Source organism: Solenopsis invicta, chromosome 10, assembly GCF_016802725.1.
Source record: "Solenopsis invicta isolate M01_SB chromosome 10, UNIL_Sinv_3.0, whole genome shotgun sequence".
Lineage (NCBI taxonomy): Eukaryota > Metazoa > Arthropoda > Insecta > Hymenoptera > Formicidae > Solenopsis > Solenopsis invicta.
Genome location: NC_052673.1, coordinates 18,023,515 through 18,035,608, shown reverse-complemented (window position 1 = coordinate 18,035,608; position 12,094 = coordinate 18,023,515). Strand labels below are relative to the sequence as shown.

At 31.3% G+C, this 12,094-nt stretch overlaps 3 protein-coding genes across 4 annotated transcripts; all 3 read right to left on the bottom strand.

Moving 5' to 3' along the window:
• Positions 1-977: 977 nt before the first annotated feature.
• On the bottom strand, positions 978-3,126 carry LOC105197724. The gene is made up of 3 exons (XM_011164227.3): positions 2,342-3,126; positions 1,642-1,888; positions 978-1,315 (listed from the first exon to the last, which is right to left on the bottom strand). Exons 2-3 carry the CDS (start codon positions 1,867-1,869, stop codon positions 1,235-1,237), a joined length of 309 nt encoding a protein of 102 aa, XP_011162529.1. The 5' UTR covers positions 1,870-1,888; positions 2,342-3,126; the 3' UTR covers positions 978-1,234.
• Positions 3,127-4,339: 1,213 nt separating this feature from the next.
• LOC105197725 lies at positions 4,340-7,614 on the bottom strand. 2 transcript variants are annotated; one of them, XM_039454665.1, is made up of 6 exons: positions 7,483-7,614; positions 7,264-7,288; positions 6,688-7,042; positions 5,868-6,254; positions 5,428-5,613; positions 4,340-4,805 (listed from the first exon to the last, which is right to left on the bottom strand). In XM_039454665.1, exons 3-6 carry the CDS (start codon positions 7,039-7,041, stop codon positions 4,449-4,451), a joined length of 1,284 nt encoding a protein of 427 aa, XP_039310599.1. In that variant the 5' UTR covers position 7,042; positions 7,264-7,288; positions 7,483-7,614; the 3' UTR covers positions 4,340-4,448. The 2 variants fall into 2 exon arrangements, with proteins under 2 accessions (XP_039310599.1, XP_025987514.1); XM_026131729.2 differs by lacking the exon at positions 7,264-7,288 and having other exon boundaries at positions 7,483-7,610.
• A 2,054-nt stretch (positions 7,615-9,668) lies between these two features.
• Positions 9,669-11,649, bottom strand: LOC105197727 (WD repeat-containing protein 5 homolog). The gene is made up of 7 exons (XM_026131730.2): positions 11,512-11,649; positions 11,247-11,427; positions 11,077-11,183; positions 10,706-10,846; positions 10,452-10,532; positions 10,124-10,354; positions 9,669-9,788 (listed from the first exon to the last, which is right to left on the bottom strand). Exons 1-7 carry the CDS (start codon positions 11,647-11,649, stop codon positions 9,669-9,671), a joined length of 999 nt encoding a protein of 332 aa, XP_025987515.2.
• Between the last annotated feature and the right edge of the window lie 445 nt (positions 11,650-12,094).

Here is a 12,094-nt window from a genome sequence, read left to right as displayed (position 1 = left end):
GTCTGATGGCTACGTAATGTAACAATTTGCAAGGTAAATATTGACATTGAGTAATTTATCTATACCTATATACATTTTTCTATCACATCAATAACAAGAACCACGTACTATTGTACTGTATATTTCAATATTATGTCTACACGGATTTTTTAGACGTGATGTTTCTACACATGATGTTTAGACGAATCTTTTTTCATTGTAAACAATATAAACATATAAAATATATGAACTGGTAAATTAAATAATACAGAGCACAGTACAGAAAAAGTTGAGTTTTAAAATTGTTAGGCTTGATTGTACACATGTTATTTTGATTTAAAACGAGACTGAAATATGTGTCTGTCCTTATTTACTTGGAGAGAAAGATTAAGACAGATGCATATTTAAGTCCTGCTTAAAGAAAAATAACATTTGTGAAATCGAATTTTAATGTTTGATATTTATGTATTATTAATAAAAATGTGTAACATTAAATGTATATTAAAAATTAAAAAGTAAGGAAAATGTTAAATCAAATTTTTATTAGATTCCCCATTGAAAATTTTTCTAAAAATCTTTCATATAATTTTTCAGAATTTCTGTATTATTTTGTAACTCTCAGATTTTTTTATTCAAATTGGAACACTTCAGAAATACTCGGAAAGTCTACATCTTTTTCTCCAATTTTTTATGTGTTAATTATGAAATATTTTAAGATTTCTAATATTTTTGTGTTTTATAATTTATTTCTGATAAAATGTTATAAAATCTAAAAATGTTAAAAATGTTTTTTAGAAATTATGAGAAATCAAAATATTTCAGATTTCACATGTATGACAAAAATTTTTGGACGAGAAATATAAACAACTTTCTAGTATTTCTGAAAAATGTTTTAATTCGTACAAAAATTATGAGAAAAATTTTTACCAGGGTTACATTCAAATCTTCTATGAATAGGTTACATTGTTTAAAATATAGAGTATATTTTAATACAAAAAATGAGTTAAGGTTTTTTTTATTGGATTATTACTTTGATATGAACTTTTATGATCAGATCAAAGGAAGAAATAACTAGAAGCGCGTGACTACACAGAATATAGGGAAACAATATAAAATATTGATTCAAAATTTGAGTTTATGTAACGAAAAATGATAGCATACGAGTGAATGTAATGAAAAATGTGAGATACTCTAAAGGAGTGAATATTTGGCAACCGAGATATATTCAACAACACAGTTTTCACTTATTGTCTTGTTATCTGCGAACGAGTCCAGCATTATGCAGCATGCTATAGATCTTTTCTCTCGAAATTTTGTCTGCATCACGGTCGATTACCTGTAACGTCAAACAAATAGTCAAAGTTATGCAGACCATTCGATTTCAATACATTCGAATTACTCAACGTAAACAGCGCAATTATTTCTTTTTTGTTCTTAAAATGTAACAAATTTTTTAACTGATATTAATAACTAATTCTGACAAAACTTTATAAGTTTGAAGAAGCGCATAGTATGCAACAATGCTATTTTAATTCATTATATTTTTATTCCTCCAATCCGGCGGTTTGGTTTTTAATCCAAACCGCTAGATTGATAATAAATGTTTGTCAAAATGCTTGTTACCTTTCATCTATATAAGATGTAAATAACAAAATTACATACTTGCATTTCCTTGTCGCTGAACCAGGATTCCTTAGCGAGATTAGCAGCGATATTCGGGTTTTTATAGAAATCATTTCGTAATTGGTTAGGCAAATTATCTTCCATTGCAGCATTAATTGCGACGGCTGGATGGGCGAATGTCTCTTCGGAAGTTAGATAGAGAATTGGCGTAGCCGCACAAGTTGCCACCACGACGAAAAAGATAATATTAATGCAGTTAGTCGGCATTTGACGCTCTTGTGCTTTCCTAAAAAAATTGGAAAATACTTGTTCAAGATAATATTTTTTAGGAAAAAAAAAACATTTGATTAGACATAATTCGATTAATACTAAAGGTTTATTGCGAAATCATTGGGTTGAGGAGAAAAAGAGGAAAGATGAAATATGCAACAAGTTCAGCTGAAAATACTTTCATTCCTTTTGTGGATAAACAATTTTTTTTCACAAAGCTGCGGTTTTATATAACTTTTTAGTTCAATGTCTCTTCTGTTTTCACGTTGTACACATTTTTAAGACAATGTATTTTTTCAGACATTTATGCGCTACATAAGTCACTCAATTTATCGGCTTAATAACGATTTCATAATAAGGTTACTCGAAACATTTTGTAACGTGCATTTTTCACGGTTTTATTTCTCACTTTGCAACAGGAGCACTTGGGGATCACAGAAATCGTCCGAACGCGCAAGATCAAACTTACCTTTCAGATACTATAAACGTTTGCAATGCGTAGTGGCGATTACCTCGCGCGTATCTAACTGAACGCAAGATCCGTGACAACAGAACTTATATACGCAGGATATATATGCGCGTTGCCTGACCGGTGTTCTCAGTACAAGTTAAAAATCATATCCGACACCTCGGTCGTTCACTAGCCCAGAGGGGCTCCGCTGACTCCTTCTTTCGTGTTTACCTTCAAACAAGGTCGCTAATCCCCCGTTAACTGAGTCAAGGGTGATGATCTTTTCAACTCTTACTTTGATGATAAGTATCGCGAGATACAATATCTATCGTAGCCTTGCATTTCATCGATTTTACGCGATAGATGTGTCAGACGTTGGCATTTCGTCATAACTAATTATAAAAAATGTCCAATAAATTCACGTAATCCTGGGTATATTTTAAATATCGAATGGCTTGCGCCTTGACTGAAAAAGAACTCGCTCCCAAATTGCGAATGGAAATCGGATCACTTTATCACTCTCGCAATCGAATTCATATGCGAATAGCATTTCCAATACTGATACTGTTTTCCGGCTTGCGTATTATGCGTGTCACGCCTTGATCGTAATACAGTCAGAACCGGATTTGCTTTCTGGTTAACTCGTGCCTGTTTTTTGTCATGGGCATTATATATCACGTCGGGTACGATAGTCACTAAATTCGGCACTCGATCCTCCTCTCCTTTTTTCAAGCTATTTTATTATCAAGTATCTGAAAAATGAATATATGTGAGACTAATTAATGTGAAATTTTTTAGTTAATCGATGAGTATTAATCTATAATCAGTATTGATATGTATGTAAATTATGTTGTACGATATTAATCAGAATTGTGTATCAACTTCGGTATATTTAATATTTACATTAAATTGATATAATCTAAAGCGCGACAGCAATTCATTGTTCAATATTATTTTGTAATTTATATTTACAATAAAATATATTTTAAAGATATGTTTGTGCACGATGTTACGAATAAGTGAGAAAACATTTAAAAAAATAATTTTATGCGTCGTTGATACAAGTTTACATGTATCAGCAACGCATATAATCTTGTGTGTAATTTACTTTTGCAATCTAGTCTAATTTACCTTATATTTTTTTTGCGTGTAACACATTAGGCCATTCTTTTTTCTAATTATTTAATTATATATACTATCTCACACAAGGAAAATTCTTTCGACGAATGGGAGTAAATCACGATCGATACAGATGAGAGAATGGAGCCGCTCGTATTATTGAGGTCAATGTTATGGCCTTATAAATAACCTGTGGCACAGTGGTTACCCTTGTCAGGAAGGTTTCAGGAAGTTACTATCACCGACTGTAATCAGTCTGTAAGATCTGATAGGTTGAAATATAAAATTTTTAATCGCTTGTTAATAGTAATCATTACGTTGCATTTGGCACACAATGTTAATAGCGCATCTTGTACGCTTCCGATAATTCGATCCTAATTAAACATTACATTTTACGAAATATTCCTGAAACATACTTTTTCGTCAAAATTTAACAATAATTTAAATAATGAATGTGTTTATTTTCATGAAAATAAACAGAGAATTGATATTAACAGTAAAATTTGACCAAGACGACAGGAGGACGAAAGACAGGAAAGAATATATAAATATATTTTGAGATATATACAAAAAATAAAATATATTAATGTTTATTGTTACTCCTTCGTACAATTCTTATTGCTTATAGTAAGAAAAATATTATCAATCTTCGATCACGTGAGATATTATATTACATGACAAATTACTTGCATTGTCTGCGCTTTCAATTGGATACATCTTAATTAAATATTATATTTTAGAACCTCGAACACTTTTTAAAAACTTTAATAATTTAGACAATAATACCAAATCTGCTTATTTTCAGAAGATAAACAGAGAATTAGTACAAGATATTTTTTTATCTAACAATAAACATAACATTATTACTCTAGACATCTCCGATATTTATTTCAATATTTTGCAGTTCTTTCTCTTTTTCTCGCGAAAAATATCACAAAATCGTTATAATATTATAGAAAAATTTTGCAAATTAAAATTGCCAATTTTTCCATTTCATGATAATATATTAGAACGTAGAAGAAATGGTTTTCTGATAAATTGGGACTGCTGCGTGAGCCACTGCGGGCGTAAGAGCCTTTCCAACGATCGGTATGGATCCGTGCACTTGCACATGATTCACACGAGCGGTCTTGATCAACGTAGGTTGTTGTACGGACACTCTTTCGAGCTTTGTGGCGGGTTCCACGATATCGTATTCTTGAAAAGTTTCAATTGGTCTGCTGACAACGACACGACGTGTGAAAACACGTTCTCCGGTTGGTTTCGCGTGTTCCGAAGTTGGCGTCGCGGAAAGAACACGCGCTCGAACGTGTCCGGCGTCTTCAATCAATGTCCCAGTTGTATCGTCGCGAGAAAAACCCAACTGGAAGTTGTGTTTTGTGTTTTTGTCATATTAACATTTATATAGGAGTTTAATTGAAAAGATAAAAATTAACAAAATGCTGTGTATTAACTGCACAGCTAGCTAAATATTTTGTCATATAGCCAGATAATAAAGCATTGAAGCAAAGTATCTAAGCAAAATCGTGCAAATCTGTGATCGTTTATGATGCTGACGACTCGCCTTATTTGTGTTTAATGAGGTATAGAAAATTTTACAAAGAAATTGTAAATCGAAATAATTTTATGTCGAGAAAATTAATTGATAAATAATTAACTAAAACCTTGAACAGTATTGAATTTAAAAATCTTCTTTGACATGAAGCCGAAATTAATAGAAAATATTTTTAAGAAACTTATTAATACATGTAGCATATGTAAAAGACATTAAATTTCACATAACGGAAAGTAAACGTGAAATTGTGTTTGATACATTTATGGATCTATCCATAATCGTATTAGAACAATAGAACATTAACCAGCTACAAGTGACATCTGATTTTCAAAAGACTAGTCCTCTTCAAACTATATTACTTTCTTCATATGTACGAAATGTTTTAGTATACATAAAGTAACGTATAGCAAGAATTTCTTCGCGTACGTACCTCGGCGATACCGCCACGAGCAGTTAGAAGTTCTATTAGTCTGTTTTGATTGATTTTGCTCTTCTCGGGACTGATCTGTTGACTAGGGATCACACCCGGGGAAGGATCGTGAGCGGCAAATCGCACGGGCACATTCACGGGTGTACCATTTGATTCAGCGATTACACGAGACTTGAAAGTGCGAAGCTGTAAAAGCGAAAGTTTTGCAAGAATATATGTTATTGCGGAATAATTACAAATTTTACTATTTCACAAAAAGAATAGTTTTCTCCAAAGGCCCTTTTTCTGCAGAAAAATTATCAAAATCTCTAATAAAACTAGAATATTTCAGTCTCTGTGCCATTCATGTACATTCTTTAATTTTACTATAGAGAGAATGTACGAATGAAACGATATTTCAGAATATTATTTGCGCAAAGAATTACAGAAAAGTTGTTTACCTGGGGAAGGCGCGCTTGATTGACAGCCTCACGAAAGTCAGGATTTTCAACTACAATAGATTCATCTTCCAAGTTATTAGAATCGGAAGTGATCGGAGCAGGTGTCGATGTGGGGAGCAACAGAGGTGACGGCGTCTCGTGTGCAATTACGGGGATGGCAGCTGGTGTGACTGGTGCATCAGCGACAACACCGGCTTGAGCGTAGATACCAGAAATTTGAGGATAAGCCAGATGCTGTAGATTGTCACTTAGAGATTGGATCACGGCTGGTCCTTTCTGTATCTTGGACGTCGGCTCGTCAAGCTCGACTAGGGCTGATCCAGCTGGACGGATAATTACTCGTTCTTCAATGTCGTAGAATTGTTTCTGAATCGCTGGACGACGTACCTGACACACAGTTATTGCATAGATATATAAGAAATGCAAAAAACTATGATTTAGAAAAATACATCTTTTGCAATCTAGGACTTTTTTGACACAAACAAACTCATCAAACATTTCTCAAGTTTCAATTTTTATTAAATAAAGATTTTGATACTTGAGTTGAGAAACTATTTGGTAATGTAATAGAGATGTTAAAAAGAAACCTAAATATTTTAAAACTTTTGGAAAGTGTAGAACAGTAAAAAAAATTGGGATTGAACAAAAAAAGATTTAGATTGCAAATGGAGGATTAAAATTAGTTTCATAAAATTTAACTAGCTTACAATACACTACATGTATAAATGCATTGTGTCATATTTAGACTACTGTCTGCATCATTACTAAAATGTTTTTATTGCTTTTTTGTTTTAACTTTTTAATCACATTCGAGATATACCTCGATCTTCCGAGTAGTAACCGCAGGCTTTACTACATCAACCTGCTTCTGTAATACACCAGGTTGAGCCTCTATTGTAGTAATCGGTACTTGGGACACTGTTGGCAAATGCTTGACGAAAGGTACCTCGGCTACCGCGGGTACCTGGGCAGCCGCATATCCGACGTGATGCGTTTCAATTTTTGCGGAAGTTGCGACCGTCTGTAGTGGTGTAGCGGAGTAGTATGTGAAGGGTGCTTCCTGAAAATCGTTCACATAGGTCACCCCCGCCGGATTCAAGTACGGCATCCTGACAGCCACATGGTCGCACAGACCGATGTGCAGCAACGCTGCCGTTATCACGAATAACTGCATTCTGGGAGTAAAATGTTGCGATATAAAATTCAATTTAAACGATCAACATGGATCTAATCTCAATTGTATTGTTGGAACAATCGATCGTACTTATATAAGTAAATCAACATAAATAAAGTTAAAATTGATAGAGATACTGACAATCAGTTTAGCGATTCGTTGCTTAACAATGACAGTCAAACAACGATAATGAAAACAATTTACAGTAGTGAAAGTAATCACCTTTTAAATCATAAATCGTTCTTTTCTGCAACACAATTTCAATTTTCAGTTTTTAAAATAATTTTACATAATGATACATATGTCTAATACTTCTAATAAAGCGCACCTCGTAAACGATTAGCTTAAATGCAAATAACTAAACGTTTATTTATAAAACGATGATGTAAATTTGATTTAGTTACTATTTAAAAGCGAAATAATCTTTTTGGAAATTATCACCTGTGCAAGAATATCGATCTTCACACACTTTCGATCTAACACACTGGGCTAATGATGCATGAAGTGACGAAGGGTTGTAAGACTGTTCTGACCGTGGCATTTCAGCTTGTTTATATGGACACACAGTGGACGTGCAGCCGCCCCTTCCAGTGAAGATAACCACGGCAATGCCCCTTCCAACGATGCAAGGACCACCAAATCCGGTCAAAATTAGGTCGGTCTGTCTCCATATGCCAATTCAGGTTCGCAAATTCAGTATCGATCAAATGGATCGATATGGATAATCTACATATCATATCTGGTTCTCTTTCGCAATCATTTATGAACTGATGGATACTTGTTCCGTTACAAATTTCGCATTTTAATTAACTGATAGATATTTTTTTTAAACATTCTAACATATCAATTCTAGATATTCTAACGCCTAACTTTCTTCCAATAAACGTTCGAAAGTGAAAACATTGAATTCAATTCGGTCAATAAATCTTTTTGAATAGCCTTTCTCAATTTATTATTCATGTCGAGTTCTCACCCTGGGTCTACTTAAAATTCCGATACGAAATTGCATGTGAATGTTTCGAGAATGATTTCTCGAATTTAATTTGCAAAAAATCTCTGAAAAAATTTAATCATATTTTTACTTACAGATTTTTCAATGAACTGCATACATTTATATATAAAAATTCATTCCAAAGGATAAAAAAATTATATTAATAAAATTAAAGTATAAGAGCTTAATTTTTCCTAAACTTGTGTAAATTTCATTTATAATAAACAATAATATGTTGTTTATTATAAATCATTAATAAAACAAACTACTTGAGAAATTTTTTAAAATAAATTTTTGTTTTTTATTCAAATTGCTGTAAAAATTTTTGCAAATTAATATATAAGTTATTACTTATAGATAAAAAAGATATTGATATAGAATATAAATTATATTCTTCAAAATAAGATATAAAACATTTTTAATTATATTTACTTATGTATGTATATATATGATTTATTTTTAGATCTTTGTAAGTAATTCAAGGGAAATATATAACAAATGTTTTTCTTCTTTCTTCAAGTTACGAAAGACAGTAATGAGTTTGAACCCAAACCGGTTCAACAAGTTTCATACAAAATGTTATTTAAATATCAATCAGGCTATACATCTTGCTGGCAAATTGAATTGATTTATGTCGAAAAAAATATCGTTTTGTTCTTGACCTTTTGTTTTTTGTATTGCTACATTATTTAATTTAAAAAAATTATTACATCATGCTTAACAACGTCTTAGAATAACAATGTGTTTTTTAAAACAAAAAAAGAAAAAAAAAGATAGAAGAGTACGTATGAACGAACAGATATAGGTACAAATTATTAAGAAAATTATGATAAAACTAATCTAATTTCAGAGAAACATGTAACGATTGTGAGTTTTTTAATAAACAATTGATATTTACGATACACATGAGATACTTACAATTATTAATAGATTAATGTAAGTAATTTTTAAATTGTGAGAAAAAGATTTAACAATATTTAAAATAAAAATATTCGCTGATAACTCGTAATTAAACGTTAATATAATTTGCGAAACATGTAGAGCGATAATATTTTTTACTTTAATTTATTCACTTATTTGTATTTTGTCAATAGGTCCAAGAGTAAAACAAAACATGCATCCTTAGAATTCTGATTCTCAAATTATGCTGCCCAAAAAACCGGTTGTCCTTCGCAACGTAATCGTACTAAAGCTATAATTCCCAAAAGTACATATATACTCTTATGTGGGTTATTCTTACATCATTCGAAAATAATGGTGTTCACCCGCTGGGTTACCAGTCGTTTCAGGGCTATCAATATTGATCAATATCTTGAGTGTTATATGTCTCGATGGAATCATATCAAGGGCAGATTACGGATATTATTTGATTTCAGATTTAATGATCGATTAAATTAAACAGAGTTTGATCCCAGTCAATAATTACGGTTTCAATTTATAAGTTAATATACTTGTATTTTTGATGCCGAGTGAGAAAAAAGTAATATAATTTTCTTAAAACTTACAAATAATTTTGGAATTATTTAATTTTAAAATGTTTTTAATGTAGTTTACATTGCTGAAAATTATGAATAACATTTTGTAGCATCTTGTGAAATAACGCATCAAACCATATTATTTAATAAGAGTTAACAATTTAGTTAGAAAAATTGTAATCTCCAAGCTTTATCACAGATTCTATGCCACCGAATATTATTGCAGTTTGATAACTATCTATGGTGAATATTGGCTTGATTGCATCGAAACTTCCCATTACCTACATTAAAATGATGAACACAGTCAAATATCAAAAAGCAAATTTTTATTGTAATATCTACTTGCATATTTATTTTATTTACTATTTATTACTCATTAAATATTATTGATGTTTGTTTTATCTAAAAATATATCTTTTCAACTCCATGTCTATAAACATTTATTATTGCATAAAAGATTATCATTATTTCACTATACGAGAAAATTATTTTTTATACGTCCTTTAAAATTAAATAAAAATATTTATTCCATCTTATTGTTATAGTTTAAATGCGATCGTTTTTTATTTTTATAACAATCTAAGTCTAATATTATCGCAAATGACTAATTACAAACCTTCTTTTCTCTTAAACTAATTATTTCAACTCCGCCAATACCGGAACCTCCAGCCAGGACGAGATCGCCGTGAGGATCTCCGTTGAAATATTGCACTGCGTAAAGAAACTCGCCGTTCAAAGTCGACGGTCTGTTATATGGATTTATTGTGTCGATGAGTTTTGCGCTCATCAGATCCCATATTTGCAGACTATCGCGTACTATCCACGAGCCTGTAAGGATGCACGTTTTCTAAACGAGATACACAAAAGCGCATTTTTATAATGTATAACGTGTTATGATAATTAAATGGTAAATCACACAATATATGCGATAAAAATATTCTTACATGCATGTCGATGGCATCGCCGCATATATGAGGACCTTTAATAATTCTTATTGAACCATTCGGGACTCTGATATCCCAAATCTAAAGAATGATCGTCTTTTAACATGTTTTTCTACTGTTAATTGATAAATTTTAAAAAAATATTAAACTTTTGTTGCACGCTTATATATACATATTTGTGTATAAGTAAATAAAAATGTATACATCAATTTATAAAAAAAATATTTTTTATGTCATGTTTTTTCAAGAATTACCCTAACAGTTTGGTCCCAGCCACCAGTTATAATTAGATCGGGATACTCTTTGTGAAATCTTGCGGCAAATATTCTCATTCGATGAAAGTTAGCGGCTTTACTTTCTGTAAAAACATCTTTCTTTTTGTACGTTAATATCAACTGAAAATACAAAACATTTTTTCGTTATAATATTTTCACATGATTACATTATAATTTTTCATTATATCAAATATATTAATATATGTAAATATTATTAATAAATATATGTTACATATGCGTTTGTTATCCCAACACAATTTTTAAAAAGACACATTTGTAATTGAATTATTTATCATTGTATAACACTAAATAATTTGATGAAATAAATATTTAATAGTAATAATGCTAACTTGAGCAGTTTGTGTATTGTAAAGTCGAACAGCTGCGTCTTTACCACAAGAAACCAGATAATCTCCAGTAATACTAACATCTATTGCGTTTACCTCGTTCTTCGGCTCTGTATAAGTAAGCACAAATAGCAAAGCAATACCGCGACATAATCGGAAAGTCATTCACGTACCAAATGTAAATTTGGAAAATTCTTCTGTGTACGTGTTGCACATAAATATAATTCCGCAGGCACTGGAGGCATAAAAAATTTCGCTGTAGATTGGATTAAATCTACAGCACATAATCGGCATGGAACTTTCCAAACCAGATTTGAGTGTTCCCTCCAACTCGCCAGTTTCACCATTACGAATCTACAAAAGTATCGTAATGAGAGATAATGGTATTGCATCTGAGTGTAAATCATACGGTGTACAAATCAAAATAATGATTGTTACCTGAATACTGCCGTTCCCAAAACCTGCTGCTATAATTTCACCAGTTTTAGAAAAACGCGCGCTATAGAGACCACGCAAGCTCTCGATCAAGCGCACTTCGTGCGTTATTAGACAAAGATTTTTAACACTTTGGCGCATTGACCTTCGAAGCCAAGAATGTCGTTGTTGTAATTTTATTTTAGGAACCCTTCTTTCCGTCAGAGAGGACTGCCTCGATGCACTCCATGATTCCTCTGTATTCTTTTTATACAAAAGATATTTTGTATAAAAGTATGAGAATTTTTCATGTGCCTAACGCTTATATTTTTATATTGAATAATATGTTTCATAATTCTTATAATAATAATCAAATTGATAGTAAAATAAATATTAATCTTGATTATATAAATATATATAATAATTAATATTAGCTGCAGGATTCTCACCTTTTGTCCTTTGTCTCGGTAATTTTCTTTAAGGAATTAAAATAAAAACATCATGAAATCAGAATAGAAAGGTACGAATTTATATGTGAATATTGACTGCAAATTATGCAAATGAAAAAGTAGAAGTATAAATATAAAAATATGTTTAAAAAGTAATA